At 38.1% G+C, this 20,465-nt stretch overlaps 1 protein-coding gene across 3 annotated transcripts in view; it reads left to right on the top strand.

The window, feature by feature from the left end:
• SPATA17 (spermatogenesis associated 17) overlaps nt 1-20,465 on the top strand; it is a 226,374-nt gene that overhangs the window by 180,187 nt on the left and 25,722 nt on the right. For 2 of the 3 annotated variants that reach the window (XM_053908970.1, XM_019465641.2), the window contains 2 exons: nt 12,989-13,071; nt 16,935-17,195. In XM_053908970.1, coding sequence (XP_053764945.1) covers nt 12,989-13,069 — 81 coding nt within the window. In that variant the 3' untranslated portion in view covers nt 13,070-13,071; nt 16,935-17,195. Of the gene's footprint in view, nt 1-12,988; nt 13,072-16,934; nt 17,196-20,465 lie in introns of those variants that run through there. The other variant, XM_053908969.1, reaches the window with a different exon arrangement.

The following is a 20,465-nucleotide window of genomic DNA, read 5'->3' as shown; positions in this document are numbered from 1 at the left end:
ATTACTCCAGCTTTCTTTTGATTAATGTTAGCATGGTATATCTTTTCTATACCTTTACTTTTAGTCTGTTTGTATTTGTTGTTTAAAATGGGTCTAGGGGCGCCTGGGTGGCTCAGTTGGTTGAGTGTCTGACTACTGATTTCGACTCAGGTCATGATACCAGCATCGTGAGATCAAGCCCTGCCTCAGGCTCTGTGCTGAGCATGGAGCCTGCTTAATATTCTCTCTCTCTCTCTCTCTCTCTCTCTCTCTCTCTCTCTCTCCCCCTCTCCCCCTCAGCTCCTCTCCCCTGCTTGTGTGTGCTCTCACTCTCTCTAATAATAAATAAATAAATAACTAAATAAATAAATAAATAAAGTTGTTTTTTTTCAGTCTTTGCCTTTCATTGATGCATTTAGACTCTTCACATAAAGAGACTGTTAATATAGTTAGATTAATATCTACTGTATCTGTAACTGTTTTCCATCAATTACATTGTTCTCATCAATTACATTCTTCATTTTTTGTTTCTGTTTTTGCTTTCCACTCTTTCAGGCTTCTCTGGTTTTATTCAGCATTTTATATGATTCCATTTTCTTTCTTCTCTTAGCTTATCAATTATACTTCTTTTCAAAAATTTTTTTAGTGTTTGCTCTGGAGTTTGGAATATACATTTATGACCAATCAAAGTCCACTTTCAAATAACACTATACTGCTTCCTGCATAGTTTGTCTACCTTATAGCAGATTATTTCCAATCCCTTCCTCCCCACCTTCCCTTACAACATTGTGGTCATTCATTTACCTCATCTATAACCTATAATCACGGATTATATTTTTGTTATTATTTTGAACAAGATGGTACCTGAAAGGTAATTAAGAAAAATGAAAACAAAAGGTTTCATTTTACCTTCGTTTATTTCATATCTAATGCTCCCCATTTGTAACCTGTATCATTTTCCTTCTCTCTGAAAACTTCAAAGTTTTCTTTTTTTAGAAAAGAAATTGCTTTTCTTGCAAAGTAGCTGTGTCTGTGACAGAGTTCTTCATTTGTCATCAAAATATGTGTCTGTCTGCAAGTCTTTGTTTCTCCTTTACATGAAGGCTAATTCTGGGTACAGAATTGTAGGTGTTGGTTAGTTTCTTTCAACACCTTTTACTCCACTGTCTTCTTGCTTGCATGGTTTCTGAAGAGAAGTTCAATGTCATTCTTAAACTTGATCTTCTGTATGTAAGATGGTTTTTTACCATTTGGATTCTTTCAAGATTTTTCTCTCTTTTTTTTTTTTTAATGTTTATTTATTTCTGAGACAGAGAGACACAGAGCATGAACAGGGGAGGGTCAGAGAGAGGGAGACACAGAATCCGAAGCAGGCTCCAGGCTCCGAGCTGTCAGCACAGAGCCCGATGTGGGGCTCAGACTTATGGACTGCGAGATCATAACCTGAGACAAAGTCAGATGCTCAACTGACTGAGCCACCCAGGCACCCCAAGATTTTTCTCTTTGTATTTGGTTTTCTGCGGTTTGAGTATGACATGATTAAGTGTAAATTTTCCATGATCTCTCAGCTTTCTGAATCTAGTTTCATGTCTGTCATCAATTTAGGAAAGTTTTTAACCATTATTACTTGAAATGTTCTTTTCTGTTCCTTTTTCTATGTCTTCTGAACTTCCCAGTATGCATACATTAAACCTAATGTGATGAGTTCTTGTGAACCTCTTCCATATCTTGCACATTCTATTTCACTTTTTCATTCTCTTTTCTTTTTGAATTTCAATTTTGTAAGTTTCTACTGACCTGTCTTCAAGCTCACTGATTCTTTCCTCATCTGTGTCCAGTTTACTGATGAATCCATCAGAGCCATTCTTTATTTCTATTACAGTGTTTTTGAATTTTAGTATTTCTCGGGTTCTTTTTTAATAGTTTTTGTCTCTCTGCTTACATTACCTATGTGTCCTTGCATGTGGCCCACTTTTTACATCAGCACCTTTAGCTTATTATTAGTCATAGTGAAATCCCTAACCTTATAATTACAAAGTTCCTGCATATCTGAGTCTGTTTCTGATGTTAGGCTTGTGTCTTCAGATTTGGGTTTTTTGGGTGTTTTTGTTATTGCTTGCCTTTTAGCATGACTTTTAAATTTTTGTTAGACACTAGTCATGGCATATTAAGTAAAAAGAACTAAAGTGCATAGGCCTTTAGTATGAGCTTTTATGTTTTCTGCCAAGGAATTAGGCTATTTACTGTTTGCTATAGCTGTGGTATCAGAGTTAAAATTTTCTTCAGTGTCCTTTTTCTTTTCTTCCTTGTTTTATTTGAGTATACTTAGACTCTTTAAATAGGGTCTCAGGCTTGTAATGATTTTGGCTGTGATCCCCTGCTTTCATACAGGAGCCTAATGAGGTGGTGGTAAGTTGTGGGGAGGGGAAATGTTCTATAGTCCTATGATTAGGTCTCAGTCTTTTAGTGACCCTTAGTTGGGTATTTCTCTTCCCTCAGACTGGTCAGGCTTTGATGATCCCCCAGGCCGGTAAAATAGTTTCACTTAGGATAGGACTTGTTAAAGAGACCAGAGCGCTCTGGGGATATTCATAAATGGCTACTTTAACCCTTCCCCTCTGCTGGAAGCAAGAGTGAGTTCACAGTGAGAACCGGGTAGACCTCCTAGGGGTAAATCTCAGGACAGCACAGGAGCCCTCCTATTACAGGACCCTTCAGAGTTCTTAACTATCAACTAGTCTACACTGAGCCACCAACAATTTGTCAATTACAGTTGAAGGTGTTTGTGGGGTATTGTCTTCAGTGTGCTTCTCTTCGTGAACTTCTCCTCCCAATAAGTTGTGATCCTCTGTATCTGCCTGTCCCTCCCATTTCAAGGAGGAAGTTTGTCCTGTGACCTCAGTTTGCTTATGGATCTAAGAACAATTGATTTAAAATCTGTTCAACTTTCTCCTGCTGTGATGTGATGGGAGTGATGACTTCCAAACTCTTTTTTACATATTGGACTCAGAAACCAGAGTCCAGATGAGTAAACAAATTCAAGTAGAGTGAAGACCTCATCCAAGCTGAGAACACTAGTAAATGGTAATGCAGGGATTCCCACATGGTTCTGGGTAGGCTAGAGCTTGGTGTGGGGCCCAGCGCATGTTTGACAAATGAATCAGTGGCCCCAAAGCCAGGCCAGAGCCCTTTGTACTATGTCACACCACCATTGTCAAAAGTCAAAAGTCAGTGATTAGACGGGGTCCAGGGTAACAGGGTTTAAAGAAAATAACCAAACAAAAACTCCCCTCGGTAAAAAAATAAATAAAACAATGGAACATTCTTAGGGATATTACTGACGGAAACAAAAAATTACCTACGTAATAAGGGAAAGCGTTAGTACGAAGGAAGCCTAATCAGCACTAGAATACTTTGGCCAAATGTGGAGAACTACCTGAGATGTAAGAGATAAAGAAACCTCAGACTACACCATTTCCATTTTTTATCAGTTTGGGAAATTGCTACTTCTAGACAGGTGTTCAGACTATGAAAGGGGTTCATAAGACAGATGCAAAGATGATTTTGAAAGGTTGGAAAGTGAGGCCTTTGGAGGAAGAGCATTCTGTGTCTGGAGAAGAGGAGGGTGGAGGTCAGCTGAATAGGTCTGCAAGCATGTGAAGAGTATGCTCACCTCTAACTTGTATAGAACACAAGGCCAGAGCACCAAGAGCTCCATGTAAAATTAAGACCAAAAGTTGGCAAAATATCAAAGATGAGGATTTAATAATTGTTACCATGACTCAGTTATCTATTGGTGAGTCTGTAATGTTTGGGTGAGTGATAAAAGACATAAGTTATACATAATTATGTAGTGCATATAATTTATTTTCTTATATTTATTTCAGCAGAGTCATTGATTATATTTTTATTTTTTTATCTAATTTTATTTTTATTTTGTTTTTGCTTGTAATTTTTTTAATGTTTGTTTATTTTTGAGAGACAGAGACACAGAGTATGAGTGGGGGAGGGGCAGAGAGAGAGAGAGAGAGAGAGAGACATAAAATCCAAAACAGGCTCCAGGCTCTGAGTTGTCAGCACATCGTCTGATGTGGAGCTTAAACCCACAAACCATGAGATCATGACCTGAGCCGAAGTTGGATGTTTAACCCAGTGAGCCACCTGGGCACCCCTTTTTTATTTAATTACATTTTTAGAACCAAGATTTTGATCTAATTATTATTACATTATTAATGATGATATAAACTGGATTTTAAAAGAAAATGTGAATCTATTTAAGACTTTGTAAAGTTTATTTATTTATTTTGAGAGAGACAGAGACAGCGCACATGAGGGAGGGGCAGAGAGACAGGGAGACAGAGGGCTCCAAGCAGGCTCCACAGTGTCAGCACAGAGCCCGACATGGGGCTCGAACTCATGAAACCGTGAGATCATGACCTGAACCAAAACCAAGGGTCAGACGCTTAACCAACTGAGCCACCCAGATGCCCCAGAAAATATAAATCTATTTAAAACATACACAGTTTGAATACATTTTTATCAAGTATAAATTAAAGTAAGTGTAAAAAACAAAAATTTTAACTTATTTCCATATTTTAATGTAGCAGGATTCTTACACAGAGAGTCCTGACACCGAGGCTTTTCTTTCCAGGAAGCAACTTTATTCCTGCCGGCAGCACTCAGTTGGGTTCTTAACAAAGAACTGAGCCCCGATCACCACGTGGTGTAGTTTTTTAAATACATTTTTTACTTCTTTGTCTCCCATATATGGTAACACACAAACATGTAGTCTGATTAAGTGGTCTCATGGTACAAGGTTGTGAGGGAAGTTGTCACATATGTGTATAGTCAGGTTGCCTTGAGGTATTTTTTTTTCTTTCCTTAGGGAAGGGACCTTACCACGTTAAAAATGAGTTATTTTAATTCAGAATTATCTATTATATCAAATGAGTTCATTTAATTCAGAATTATCTATTATATCAAAATGAGGGATAAATATAATTAATAAATATCAAAAGTTTAAACTAAAATAATAAAATTAACTTTTTCATTTAGTTTATTTTTATTTTTATTTTATTATTTTTTAAATGAAATTTATTGTCAGATTGGTTTCCATACAACACCCAGTGCTCATCCCAACAGGTGCCCTCCTCAATACCCATCACCCATTTTCCCCTCCCTCCCACCCCCATTTTATTCTCAGTTTTTAAGAGTCTTTTATGGTTTGCCTCCCTCCCTAAGTTTTTTTTTCCCTTCCCCTCCCCCACGGTTTTCTGTTAAATTTCTCAGGATCCACATAAGAGTGAAAACATATGGTATCTGTCTTTCTCTGTATGACTTATTTCGCTTAGCATAACAGTCTCCAGTTCCATCCACATTGCAAAAAAGGCCATATTTCATTCATTCTCATTGCCAAGTAGTATTCCATTGTGTATATAAACCACAATTTCTTTATCCATTCATCAGTTGATGGACATTTAGGCTCCTTCCATAATTTGGCTATTGTTGAAAGTTCTGCTATAAACATTGGGGTACAAGTGCCCCTATGCATCAGCACTCCTGTAACCGTTGGGTAAATTCCTAGCAGTACTATTGCTGGATCATTAGGGTAAATCTATTTTTAATTTTTTGAGGAACCCCCACACTGTTTTCCAGAGTGGCTGCACCCACCCAGTTTGCATTCCCACCAACAGTGCAAGAGGGTTCCCATTTCTCCACATCCTCTCCAGCATCTATAGTCTCCTGATTTGTTCATTTTAGCCACTCTGACTGGTGTGAGGTGATATCTCATTGTGGTTTTGATTTGTATTTGCCTGATGAGGAGTGACGTTGAGCATCTTTTCATGTGTCTGTTGGCCATCTGGATGTCTTCTTTAGAGAAATGTCAATTCATGTTTTCTGCCCATTTCTTCACTGGATTATTTGTTTTTTGGGTGTGGAGTTTGGTGAGTTCTTTATAGATTTTGGATACTAGCCCTGTGTCCAATAAGTCGTTTGCAAATATCTTTTCCCATTCTGTCAGTTGCCTTTTAGTTTTGTTGATTGTTTCCTTTGCAGTGCAGAAGCTTTTTATCTTCATGAGGTCCCAATAGTTCATTTTTTCTTTTAATTCCTTTGCCTTTGGAGATGTGTCAAGTAAGAAATTGCTGTGGCTCAGGTTAGAGAGGTTTTTTTCTGCTTTCTCCTCTAGGATTTTGATGGTTTCCTGTCTCACATTCAGGTCCTTCATCCATTTTGTGTTTATTTTTGTGAATGGTGTAAGAAAGTGATCTAGTTTCATTCTTCTACATGTTGCTGTCCAGTTCTCCCAGCACCATTTGTTTAAGACCCTGTCTTTTTTCCATTGGATATTCTTTCTTGCTTTGTCAAAGACTAGTTGGCCATACTTTTGTGGGTCCAATTCTGGAGTCTCTATTCCATTCCATTGGTCTATGTGTCTGTTTTTGTGCCAATACCATGCTGTCTTGATGATTACAACTTTGTAGTAGAGGCTAAAGTCTGGGATTGTGATGCCTCCCACTTTGGTCTTCTTCTTCAAAATTACTTTGGCTATTCGGGGCCTTTTGTGGTTCCATACAAATTTTAGGATTGCTTGCTCTAGCTTTGAGAAGAATGCTGGTGCAATTTTGATTGGGATTGCATTGAATGTGTAGATAGCTTTGGGTAGTATTGACATTTTAACACTATTCTTCCAATCCGTAAGCATGGAATGTTTTTCCATTTCTTTGTATCTTCTTCAATTTCCTTCATAACCTTTCTATAGTTTTCAGCATACAGATCTTTTACATCTTTGGTTAGGTTTATTCATAAGTATTTTATGATTCTTGGTGCAATTGTGAATGAGATCAATTTCTTTATTTGTCTTTCTGTTGCTTCATTATTAGTGTATAAGAATGCAACTGATTTCTGTACATTAATTTTGTATCCTGTGACTTTGCTGAGTTCATGTATCAGTTCTAGCATACTTTTGGTGGAGTCTATTCCATGTATAATATCACGTCATCTGCAAAAAGTGAAAGCTTGACTTCATCTTTGCCAATATTGATGCCTTTGATTTCCTTTTGTTGTCTGCTGATGCTAGAACTTCCAACACTATGTTAAATAACAGCAGTGAGAGTGGACATCCCTGTCATGTTCCTGATCTCAGGGGGAAAGCTCTCAGTTTTTCCCCACTGAGGACAAGATTAGCTGCAGGCTTTTCATAAATGGCTTTCATGATGTTTAAGTATGTTCTTTCTATCCTGACTTTCTCGAGGGTTTTTATTAAGAAAGGATGCTGAATTTTGTCAAATGCTTTTTCTGCATCGATTGACAGGATCATATGGTTCTTATCTTTTCTTTTGTTAATGTGGTGTATCATGTTGATTGATTGGTGAATGTCGAACCAGCCCTGCAGCCCAGGAATGAATCCCACTTGATCATGGTGAATAATACTTTTTATATGCTGTTGAATTCGATTTTCGTGCATATTCATCAGGGATATTGGCCTGTAGTTCTCTTTTTTTCCTGGGTCTCTGTCTTATTTCGGAATCAAAGAAATGCTGGCTTCATAGAATGAGTCTGGAAGTTTTCCTTGCCTTTCTATTTTTTGGAACAGCTTGAGAAGGATAGGTATTATCTCTGCTTTAAATGTTTGGTAGAATTCCCCAGGGAAGCCATCTGGTCCTGGACTCTTATGCGTTGGGAGATTTTTGATAACTGATTCAATTTCTTCGCTGGTTATGGGTCTGTTCAAGTTTTCTATTTCTTCCTGTTTGAGTTTTGGAAGTGTGTGTGTGCTTAGGAATTTGTCCATTTCTTCTAGGTTGTCCAGTGTGTTGGCATATAATTTTTCATAGTATTCTCTGATAATTGCTTGTATTTCTGAGGAATTGGTTGTAATAATTCCATTTTCATTCATGATTTTATCTATTTGGGTCATCTCCCTTTTCTTTTTGAGAAGCCTGGCTAGAGGTTTATCAATTTTGTTTATTTTTTCAAAAAAAAAACAATTCTTGGTTTCATCGATCTGCTCTACAAGTTTTTTAGATTCTATATAGTTTATTTCTGCTCTGATCTTTATTACTTATTTTTCTTCTGCTGGGTTTGGGATGTCTTTGCTCTTCTGCTTCTAGTTCCTTTAGGTGTGCTGTTAGATTTTGTATTTGGGATTTTTCTTGTTTCTTGAGATAGGCCTGGACTGCAATGTATTTTCCTCTCAGGACTGCCTTCGCTGCATCCCAAAGTGTTTGGATTGTTGTATTTTCATTTTCATCTGTTTCCATATATTCTTTAATTTCTTCTCTAGTTGCCTGGTTGACCCATTCATTCTTTAATAGGGTGTTCTTTAACCTCCATGGTTTTGGAGGTTTTCCAGACTTTTTCCTGTGGTTGATTACAAGTTTCATAGCATTGTGGTCTGAAAGTGTGCATGATATGATCTCAATTCTTTTATACTTATGAAGGGCTGTTTGTGACCCAGTACGTGATCTATCTTGAAGAATGTTCCATGTGCACTCGAGAAGAAAGTATATTCTGTTGCTTTGGGATGCAGAGTTCTAAATATAACTGTCATGTCCAACTGATCCAATGTATCATTCAGGGCCCTTGTTTCTTTATTGATCCTGTGTCTAGATGATCTATCCATTGTTGTAGGTGGGGTATTAAAGTCCCCTGCAATTACCACATTCTTATCAATAAGGTTGCTTATGTTTGTGATTAATTGTTTTATATGTTTGGGGGCTTTCATATTTGGGGCATAGACATTTATAATTGTTAGCTGTTCCTGATGGATAGACCCTGTAATTATTATATAATGCCCTTCTTCATCTCTTGTTACAACCTTTAATTTAAAGTCTAGTTTGTCTGATATAAGTATGGCTACTCCAGCTTTCTTTTGACTTCCAGTAGCATGATAGATAGTTCTCCATCCCCTCACTTTCAATCTGAAGGTGTCCTCAGGCCTAAAATGAGTCTCTTGTAGACAGCAAACAGATGGGTCTTGTTTTTTTAATCCATTCTGATACCCTATGTCTTTTGGTTGGAGCATTTAGTCCATTTATATTCAGTGTTATTATTGAAAGATATGGGTTTAGAGTCATTGTGATGTCTGTAGGTTTCATGCTTGTAGGGATGTCTCTGGTACTTTGTGGTCCTTGCAACATTTCACTCACAGAATCCCCCTTAGGATCTCTTGTAGGGCTGGTTTACTGGTGATGAATTCCTTCAGTTTTTGTTTGTTTGGGAAAACCTTTATCTTTATCTCTCCTTCTATTCTGAATGACAGGCTTGCTGGATAAAGGATTCTCGTCTGCATGTTTTTTTTCTCTTCATCACATTGAAGATTTCCTGCCATTCCTTTCTGGCCTGCCAAGTTTCAGTAGATAGGTCTGTTACTACTCTTATGTTTCTACTTTTGTAAGTTAGAGCCTGTTTATCCCTAGCTGCTTTCAGCATTTTCTCTATATCCTTGTATTTTGCCAGTTTCGCTATGATATGTTGTGCAAAAGATCGATTCGAGTTATATCTGAAGGGAGTTCTCTGTGCCTCTTGGATTTCAATGCCTGTTTCCTTCCCCAGATCAGGGAAGTTCTCAGCTATGATTTATTCAAGTACACCTTCAGCCCCTTTCTCTCTCTCTTCCTCTTCTGGAATTCCTATTATACGGTTATTGTTCCATTTGATTGCATCACTTAGTTCTCTACCTCTCCCCTCATACTCCTGAATTTTTTTATCTCTCTTTTTCTCGGACTCCTTTTTTTCCATAATTTTATCTTCTAATTCATCTATTCTCTCCTCTGCCTCTTCAGTCTGAGCTGTGGTCACCTCCGTTTATTTTGCAGCTCATTTATAGCATTTTTTAGTTCCTCATGACTATTTCTTAGTCCCTTGATCTCTGTAGCAATAGATTCTCTGCTGTTCTCTATCCTTTTTTCAAGCCCAGAGATTAATTTTATGCTATTATTCTAAATTCTTGTTCCGTTGTATTGCTTAAATCATTTTTGATCAATTCGTTAGCTGTCCCTACTTCGCGGAGTTTCTTTTGAGGAGAATTCTTCCATTTCATCATTTTGGGTAGTCCCTGCTATAGCCCCAAACTGCAGGGCATGTCCCCTGTGCTGTCCAGAGTAACTTGTGTTGGTGGGCGGGGCTACGGTCAGACCTGATGTCTGCCCCCAGCCCACTGCTGGGGCCACAGTCAGACTGGTGTGTACCTTACCTTCCCCTCTCCTAGGGGCAGGACTCACTGTGGAGTGGTGTGGCCCCTGTCTGGGCTGCTTGCACACTGCCAGGCTTGTGGTGCTGCTTCGATGAGATCTGGCCAAGGGCGTATTAGCTAGGGTGGATCTGCAAGGTAAGCATAGGGGCGGGAGGGGCAGGCTTAACTCCCTTTGCTGTCAGTGGTGCCCTGCGGGAGGGGCCTTGCAGCACAGGGAGGGAGGCAGGCCCGTCAGAGGGATGGATCCACAGAATCCACGGGCATTTGCACCGTGCAAGCAAGTTCGGTGACAGGAACTGGTTCCCTTTGGATTGGGGCTGGGGGATGGGAGAGGGAGATGGCGCTGGCCAGCGCCTTTGTTCCCCCACTGAGCTGAGCTCTGTCTTCAGGGGCTCAACAACTCTCCCTCCCCACGTCCCCTTGCCCTCCGTGCTCTCCGAGAGCAGAGCTGTTGACTTTTAACATTCCAGATGTTAAGTCCCACTGGCTGTCAGAACTCATGGAGTCCGGCCCCTCCGCTTTTGCAAACCAGACTCGGGGGCTCTGCCTTGCCAGGTGGGCTGCCCCTCCACCGCCCCGGCTCCTTCCCGCAGGACTGTGTAGCACACACCGCTTCTCCACCCTTCCTACCCTCTTCCGTGAGCCTCTTGTCTACCTTGGCTCTGGAGAGTCCATTCTGCTAGCCTTCTGGTGGTTTGGGGGTTATTTAGGCAGATGTGGGTGGAATCTAAGCGATCGGCAGGACGAGGTGAGCCCAGAGTCCTCCTACGCCTCCATCTTCCTTTAATCTCTCATTTAGTTTTTTTGAAAAATAAATTGTCATGTGTATCTATAAAAAGAAAACACTTGGGACGTCAGGGTGGCTCAGATGGTTAAGCATTCAACTCGATTTCGGCTCAGATCGTGATCTCATGGTACATGAGATCAAGCCCTGTGTAGGGCTCTGTGTCAACAGTACCGAGCCTGCTTGGGATTCTCTGTCTTTCTCTTCCTCTGCCCCTCCCCGACTCTCTCTCTCTCAACATAAATAAAATAAAGTAGATAAATAAAGTAAATAAAATTTAAAAAATAAAAGAAACTTTAAAAAGAAAACTCTTCACAGTTGTAGATTTCTGTGTGCCTACATAAAAAATCACTACCATGCTTCACACATATGCCTAACTTCCATACATTCAAATTTAAGAGTAATATGAATTATTTACTGCAAAATGTTCCTACTATGTCATTGACAACCCTTACAAATACCGTGTCGATTCCTGAGTACCTCTAGAATCACAATATGAACTAAGAAGAAAGCAAGAATATGGATATTGGGCACCACAGGAAAATAGTACTTGATTATATAAAGTTCTGTTGCATTTTTCATATTTTTTTCAAATTAATTAGTTTTTTCTCTAAGTGTTTCTGTCGCTTAAATTCTCTTCATACTCAAAAGCAGCGTCTGTTAAAGCATAACTGCATGTCCCTTGGGCTCTGTCACTTTGTTTCACTAACACAGAGCAACAGGTGTGGGGCTTCTCCCTGGGGCCTGGATAACGTTGGTCCTAAAAGCAGAGAATTAGGGTTAAGAGCTCTAGCCGGAAGAGAGGGCCAGGTCCCTAGTGGCAAAGATACTCGCATGGTCTTCAGTACATGTATGTTTTGTGTGTTTGTAATGGATGAACTCTGTAAGAGGTGGGCTCAGGGCAAAGGTCCTTGTTTCCAAGTTTTTCTTAAAAAAAAAAAACAAAAAAAACCAAAAAAAAAAAAGAAAAAGAAAACTATCCCAAATCATCTCCATTAAGTATAGGTCTCCTTTACAAGGAGACACATATATTTTTTTGTAGTCTGACCATTTATCGATAGCATTCACTGGTGATTTAGTACTTTACCTCTTATTGTGCCTTTTTAACATGCATGAAGAGCATCCATTTGTATCACTCAAATGCTGCTTCTCTGGGTACTGAGTAAAAAAAAAAAAAAATGATTTTTCCCCTCTAAACTCCTTTAGCATTCATTTGAATCAATGCTATGGTACTTACCACAGTCTGCCCTCTGTTATGAGTATTTGGGTATATCACCTTTCCCATGTCATTCATTCAGTCAACAACTATTTCTTACAAAACAAAGCACCGATTCCTATGAAGCTTATAATCTCATGTGGGACACAAAATAAATAAATATTCAATATCCTGGAGCGGCAATTAAGACAATAGAGCCAGTTAAGACAATAGAGCGTTTTAGGAGTGCTATTTTATATATACAGGTAGTCTGGGAAGGCCTCTGTGAACAGAGATGTGATAAAAGGAGGGAATGAGCCACAGAAATAAGTGGAGATAAAGCTGTCTAGGTGGAGGCGTCTGTAACTATAAAGACTGGGAAGAAATGTGTTCCGTAAACAAGTGTTGCTAAAGAGGGTCAAAAGAGGGGGAATGTAGAGGAAAAGAAGTCATGTCCGAAAAGGACCCAAAAGTACAACTATGTGGGGGGACTTATAGGTCAAGGTAAAAAAATTTAGATTGTAAGCTCCTTTAAGATAGGTGACTAGGTGTGGTCTTTGCGTCATTCAGAGGTTCTTAATAGTGCCACCCATGACTATGACAAGCTATGTGTTTAAGGAAACTTCTGTACCTCTGGCTTTCAACTGATAACAATTATCTGTTAATTTTGTCTGATTTGAGGATATGACAGGAAATGTGAAGTGTAGTTAAATAGCTATCTAAAAGTGTAATATAATATAAATTACAATGAAATAATAATAATAATAATAATAATAATAATAATAATACAAAGTAAGGTCTCTGTGGTAATCTTTGATCTTTTTCCTCCCAGGATTTCCAAACCGTATTACCATCATTTGATCTCTTCTCAAAGTATGGAAAATTATATTCAAAAGCTGGACAAATTATATAAAGGTATGCTATTTTGCTAAGAAGTATTTCAAAAAGTATATTAAAAACATTTTAAAAATCAAACAAGATTGACTTTAACTCTCAAGCATTTTTAAAACTGTGCTATAATGTTTATCTATAATAAAACTTTATCTTTTGTTCTGATTTAATGGCTTTAACATTCAAAAATCATGGATTTTCTTTTTCAAATCTCCAAAATAGACTCAAAACACATGAAGAGAACTGACAAAAATCTGAGGTAACCTTTTAAGTTAATTAATACAGTAAATAGGTTTACACAATGCAATGAAAAAAATACTGATAGTGTCCAAAAGTTAAAATAGTATACAATATTATATTCAGTATGTGTGCTATTTGAAATATGAGTTGTCTTTAGGGGATTCCAAATAAGTAGTGTCTAAGGTCTCTGATTATCAAAGTTTACGGTACAGAAAAGAACAGAGATACCCATATAAACTGCAAGATCACAAAATAAGCTCTCAGTGAAAACTGTTTAATTGCTGAGAAGTTTTAGAATAGCAAGTGATTATAATAAAGTAAGACTAATAGGGATTGTGGCACTTTCAACCAAATTAAAGGGGGTATGGTAAGAAGACAGCAAAGATGACTACAGTTGAGGGAAAAGCGCAGCAGTGAGAAATCATGCTGGGTGACATTCCCTAGGTAGCCTCCCCCACCAAGAAGCAAGGGAAAAACAGGACTGGTTCATTGGAAAGAGCACAGAGTAGATTCAAGCAACTTGGGTTCTGTAGATTTCACGTTAGTTTAACTTCTCTCCCCACTTACAACTTTGGATGCCTCAAAGTTGTTCTATATGTTAAATGTAGACACTAATATCTACCTCTTAACTACTCCAAAGGAATATATGAAGGGGAATATATGAAGGAAAATATGAAATATCCTGAGCTAATACAAAAGCATACATATAATGCCAAGTGGAATTGTGGTTTCAAAGGTTTATAAAGTATCGGTATAGATTGGAGCATCTATCTAGTATCTGTGACTCACAGGACGAAGTAGTTTTCAAAAAATTTTAACATTTATTTATTACTGAGAGACAAAGAGAGACAGAGCGTGAGCAGGGGAGGGGCAGAGAGAGAGGGAGACACAGAATCCAAAGCAGGCTTCAGGCTCTGAGCTGTCAGCACAGAACCCGACGCGGGGCTCGAACTCACAAACTGCGAGATCATGACCTGAGCTGAAGTAGGTGCTTAACCGACTGAGCCTTGCTGGTGCCCCCAGGATGAAATGGTTTACATAAAATTTTCCATATTTGTGTATGACTTCAGATATTAGTTCAAAGATAGAGCCCATTATAATGGTGAAAGGTTGAAAACAGCATGAACCCTCAGTAAATGCGGAGTTAAATAAATGAGGACCTGAAATGCAACATTCTGAAGACATCAAAAATACTAACATAGATCTTTACCTATTAGTTCGAAAAAAAAATGCTTATAATATATTTCTAAGAAAAGAAGGCTGAATTCAACAGAAGCTGTGTAGTCGATTTCATTAAAAATGTGTGTGTGTACATGTATATATATAATGTGTATGTATATATAAAAGCACGCATGCACTTATTTACATATTACATGCATATGTATACATCCTTAAAAGGCAAAATGTTAGCAATAGTTATCCCTAGATAGTGAGATTATGATTTCCTTTTTGGATGATGCCTCTTTGTAGTCTCATTTTATGAAATTTGCCTCTAATCAGACAAAAGCAAAGTGTTGAAACAAAATACTCCAATAGGGGCTACTTGCCCTTCTTTACCAATTATAGAAACATCTTGACTTTCTTCTATTCAATCATCATAATTTAGAGACAATTATCTTTTTTTCTGAAGACAAAATAATTACTTGCTAAGTTATTTATAAGGAAGACAGGGATGAGTCACAAATGTTTCACATTCCTTTTAATTAAAAAGAGTGCCCAATGTACAGATATGTGACGGAAATATGAGATAGAAATTAAAAAAAAAAAAATGTTTGCTAACGCTTCTCTTGGATCTGGAACTATTTTGTGAATTGAAAATATTATCAAAATGTCATCTCCTCTTCTTGGAAAGGAAATTAATGCCTAGTGTTTAATTTTGGTAAGTGGACGGTAGCAGCCTTAGCTGAGGCTCTCCTATTAAGATTTAATTTCAGCAAATACAACAGAGTGCTTCTGTTCTCTGTGAAGAAGGCCAAGACGGGGACACTTACCCCAAAGTGTTGAATAAAGATGCCATAGTAATTTTTTGAGCTATCTATTTGATTGCTTCAGCTTCAAGGTAGTTCATCACTTCACTATAATTCACCCTACATTGCCTCTTACACCCATACTACATTTTCCCATCAGTCCGATTAGAATAGTGATGCCTTTACCAGATTAATCTTTCTTTCCTTAGCACGTCTGCGTTTAGGATAAACAGAGCCAACGCTACCCATTTTGATTAATACACTAAGATTTCAGCCTGGAAATGGCTGAGAGTGAATTAGATTTTAAACACGCACATATTTTAAAATCTGCTCTCTGAAAAGAATATGACTCCTTATAATTTCTTTAACTTTTCTTTATAACTGCTTACTTCTGTAACCTTTGGTTACAGTTTCCTAAAGGCAGCTTTGTTGAAAATCGGATTATACTAGAGCCTTTGGAGGATATAGACTGCTTTGCCATAAAGACTGCTGCATCCATCTTTCCAGGCAGAAGAGTTTCTTTAAGGACTCAAGTGAAATAAAAATTAGCAAAATAAGGTGAAATCATTGGTTAGTCTGGCATCAGTGTGAGTTGTCTTGCATTATGTGCTCTCCAAGTTTTTCAGATTCTTCTTTGTTTGGTCCAAGCTATCTTTCTGCTAAAATGTGGTTAAATTTTGAGGCCAGATGGGGCGCCTGGGTGGCGTAGTTGGTTAAGCGTCCGACTTCAGCCAGGTCACGATCTCGCGGTCCGTGAGTTCGAGCCCCGCGTCAGGCTCTGGGCTGATGGCTCGGAGCCTGGAGCCTGTTTCCGATTCTGTGTCTCCCTCTCTCTCTGCCCCTCCCCCGTTCATGCTCTGTCTCTCTCTGTCCCAAAAATAAAAAAAATAAAAAAATAAAAAAAAAAATTTGAGGCCAGATGAGTTGTTTTAATTAAATTATGATGCATGAAAACCAATGTACTCCCCCCCCCATCCCATACCCCTTTTCATAGGAATTTGGCACATAAATCACTCAAACGCTGAGAAAAAAAATTAAAATAAAAAGTACATTTAGTCAGCACCTGAGTTAGGAAAAGGGTGAAATTCTATTGTCTTTTCCCAGAAGAAATAAGGTCTTAGCAACTGTGTAAGGAAAAAGAAGGTATCTGAAGAGAAAGGAATAATCAGGCATATAAGCTATATATGTGCCTTTTGGGGGTTACTTTTTTAATTCAATAAGAGAAATGATGAAACTTTGTCATTCAGTTTGACACTATGTGAATTTATAACCCTTTCCAATTTAGTAATGATGAATCGGCAAAAAATAAAACGAAACAGAAACCAAGGTATCTTGAGCATCTTTTTCTTGGCTCCGTGGTCCTTTGAATAAGGATAATACAACAACCCACTTGCCTGTAGGAAGACAGTCTGCTGCTTCTCCTTGACTGAGGCAGGTGGGCTGGGCATTCTACGTGTCTGGTGGCACATATGATCGGCATGTCTACCAGGAGCTGCAGCGGTGTAGACAGAGATCAAAGAATAGGGTAATTCCAGCAGGGCTGGGCATGAATCATATCATGGTGTAGCCTCCCAGACTTCTTACTGAGCTAACTCTATGTGAGCAAGATTTAAATAGAGAATTTGAGACCTCTTGTTACTGGGTTCTTTTTCTTCGTTCATTGTACCGTTTTGTTTTTAGAAAGTAAAAGAAGACAAAAGGTAAAAAGGAGGTTAAAGTGTGACGTGAGTGTGGAATAGAAGGACCCCCACTGCCTGGATTCCTGGATTCTACTTCTGTGACTGCTGAGTGACCTTGACACAAGTCTTTTAACCTCTGAAGTTTCTCTCTCTCTCTCTCTCTCTTATTTGTCCAAAGAAAAAATTGGAAACACCTTTGGTTCATTCAAAAATTCTGCAGTTATAATAGTAAAATAAAAATGAGTATCCTACAGAAAATACACTTAAACCATACTTCTTACAGTGATTCAACGAACTATAACGTTTTATAGCCAACTGCTCATAATTATAGTGTGGATCTATGTACACATAGTGTGTGAATAGTGGGTCTCTTGCCTCTGAGAATGTCTGTCACAACCACAGCCCCTGGTGACCAAAAGTGCCATAAATGGCTCCCCTGAAGTGGCCATATTCTGACCCCATTGCCCTAGTCACAATGGATGAAGCCAGTTTGGGGTACCCAAGGTAAAGGCAGCCAACACGTAAGTATGAATGATGAATGGTTTAAAGTATGAGTGGAATGAAGTGGTATGGTATGACAGCTCCGCTCTGAGGGAAATAGGGACTCATCAGACCCATTAGAACCTCCTCAGGACATTGAACTTGTGAACACAGACAAAGACCAGTGGGTATGGGACCAGAAACATGTACCGTCCCCCTAGTCGAGAAGACATTTGCAGGTCTCTACTGCAAAGAGAGTGAAACAGTAATCTGGCCATTAAAGGTTGTGCTTAGCACATTGAATTCACTTAATAAGTGGTTTCTGAATGAAAAACAAGTGTCTCACTGATTAGATTGTGAAATTTTAGGGTACGCCTTCTAACCCTTTGAATCTGTAATAGCAATTGGCAGTCTATTAGGTATTTTGTAGATGGTAGGTGAATATTTGTTGATTCTGACTTCAGTACAAACTCAGAAGACAATTAGCTGGTATTAGAAAGAGTCTGAACATTGTCCACTTCAAAGCTACGTGGCAAATCTTGTGATTAAATCCATAACCTTGCCCTTGTCATTCTGAGTGTCTAAGCTGGAATTTTAAAGCTGATTGGTATAATGAGGCATTATGCAAGGAATTATGGTTTGTGAAGTTTTATAGGAAACAGATTTACTTTAAAAAATTAAGTTAATTTATTTACTTTGAGAGAGAGAGAGTGGGGTAGGAGCAGAGAGAGAGGAAGAGAGAACTCCAAGCCAGGCTTGAACTCACGAACTATGAGATCATATTCTGAGCTGAGATCAAGAGTCAGATGCTTAACCGACTAAACCACCCAGGCACCCCCAGATTCACTTTTAAAACATCTTCAGTGTTACTTTTTTAAAAACAGTTAACATTCATTTAGAGTCAAATTTGGTGAATAATGGTGGGAGTTATGGTAAGTATGGGTTTGCAGAAAATTCAAGGACACCATAAAAGTGAAAGCTTTTCTTAATAAGACAATATTTACGGCAAGGAGGAATTCACAGTCATCTGGGAGTGGGAAATAGAAATAGAATCGAAAAATATATTATGATGTGTTACACAAAATAATGGAAGATGGTAAATAATTACTCTGTGTTATAAAGGGTAAGAAGTTGAGTAGAAGTAGCCAGATTCAGAACAGAGCAGACTTCTTTGAAACATTATGCATTCAGACTGGATGCATAACAGACTGGATGATTCAACTATCAAGCTTCATTTTCTCTAGAAACAATTAATGAAAATAAAAATCAAAATTACATTATCAGAGACATGGAGTGAGGAGTATATAACTGGCCACTGATTTTAAAGTTTCCTAACTCTACCAAGCCTCATTTCTCTCTTCCTTGATTATTATTCTGTTTTTTTAATTTTTAACAGGATATATTATATTACTTTATATATAAATGAATACCTATAAATATATAAATGAATACATATATATATTACTTTACAGTAATGGAATAAATGATTCCTGTTCTTTTGTCATAATCTTAGGATACTAGAATCTTATTCTAATGCTGCTGCCAGTACTCACAATATTTTGGGAACACATTCTTTTAAAATAACTTTCAGCATTTTATGAGGTATTACATAACCTCAGTACTTCAAAGTTACCTGTTGTTGGAATAAACAAAAGTAATTGTGAGAGCATCTTACTTCTCTTTCTTTCTTTCCTCTTCCCCTTCCTGTTCCTCCTCATTGCCCTCCTCCTCCTCCTTTCTCTTCCTCTTCTTCCTCTTTCTTCCTCTCCTTCAAAGTTTTATCACTGTGTCCATATATGTATAGACACCCAAGAAAAATAATTCTAGCTCTTGATATCTTCTTGGGAACTGCTACGTATTTCATTGTTCAGAATGCCAGTTTTATCTTGATCTCTGAGACCCAAGCTCTTGAATGTTTCAGGTGCTCTATAGCCAGTCTTTGTCATGTTTTGTTCTTTACCACCACTACCTCCCCCAAAGACACCTACATAAGCTCCTGATAACTAGAGAGGTGCCCAGACAAGTCCAAAAATGCCCTTGTATTCAGTAGAGAGAAGACTGAGATGTGGAATCTTACTAGAGAATACAATTGAGGAAAGCAATCTGTTGCTTCTGGAAAACTACTTAGCTACATCAACTTGTATACAATTTTCTTGCTACATTCCCAGAATCAGCCATTCAAGAAAGTTAGTGAGACATAGTGTCTGACCAAAACTAAGCGATAATTCACCAATTAATTCTGAATGAATATTGGCCCCATTAAAAACATTAATAACACCGTGGATGTTTAAAGGTATATACCCTGAGAACATTCAGACTTAGATCTCCAGTTCTTCTGAAATCAACATACTCGTCAACTTTCTTATGGTTAAGCAGATAATATCTTTCTTCCCCGTAGCCCATCTCTAATTTCTTTGAGGGCAAATAACTGTCTCTCATGATAAATACCCCTTATCCAACCTCTAGCAGAGCACCTGGCGCAGAGCAGAATATCTGTTGGATAAATGTTGTTAAGGAAGTTCCAAAAATCTTTCAAGGAATGGGAGCTGTAAAATAGCATCTAGCTTCCTGAAATAGTGCCTACAAAGACAACATTGCTCATTTGAATGCATACTTTGTGGAATGTTATTTTTAATTAGTCTCATTTATAGTTGTGTTGCATACTATTTTGGATACAGATTTGGATGTACACTAAGTTGGTCGACCCTGAGGTCAAGTTATGATTGCTGCTTGGGTAAAGTGTTCCTTCTGGAAACTAAACTTTTATACCTGTAAATTAGTAATTTTCCTTAATTATCTTTATCTATACAATATAGTATTGTGGCTTAGGGAAACGCTGAATCTTTTTTATTGATTGTATCCCCTTTTTACTCTGTTCCCCTACTTTTATGGCCTACCTCTCCTATCCATGTGGTGTCCATCATGTGCTAATTTTACCTTCAATCACATTTTTTTTTCTCCAGCTTTTTAACTTTGCCCTGATGTTCTCTTCCATTTTATTCTTTTTCCATCATAAAATGGCTCAAACCCTTTTGGGAACAAAGGTGGATAT

The sequence above is a fragment of the Panthera pardus genome, unplaced genomic scaffold, assembly GCF_024362965.1.
Source record: "Panthera pardus isolate Hobbes unplaced genomic scaffold, ASM2436296v1 HiC_scaffold_21, whole genome shotgun sequence".
NCBI lineage: Eukaryota > Metazoa > Chordata > Mammalia > Carnivora > Felidae > Panthera > Panthera pardus.
Note: the sequence above shows the minus strand (reverse complement) of the source record. Positions and strands in the feature narration are given on the sequence as shown.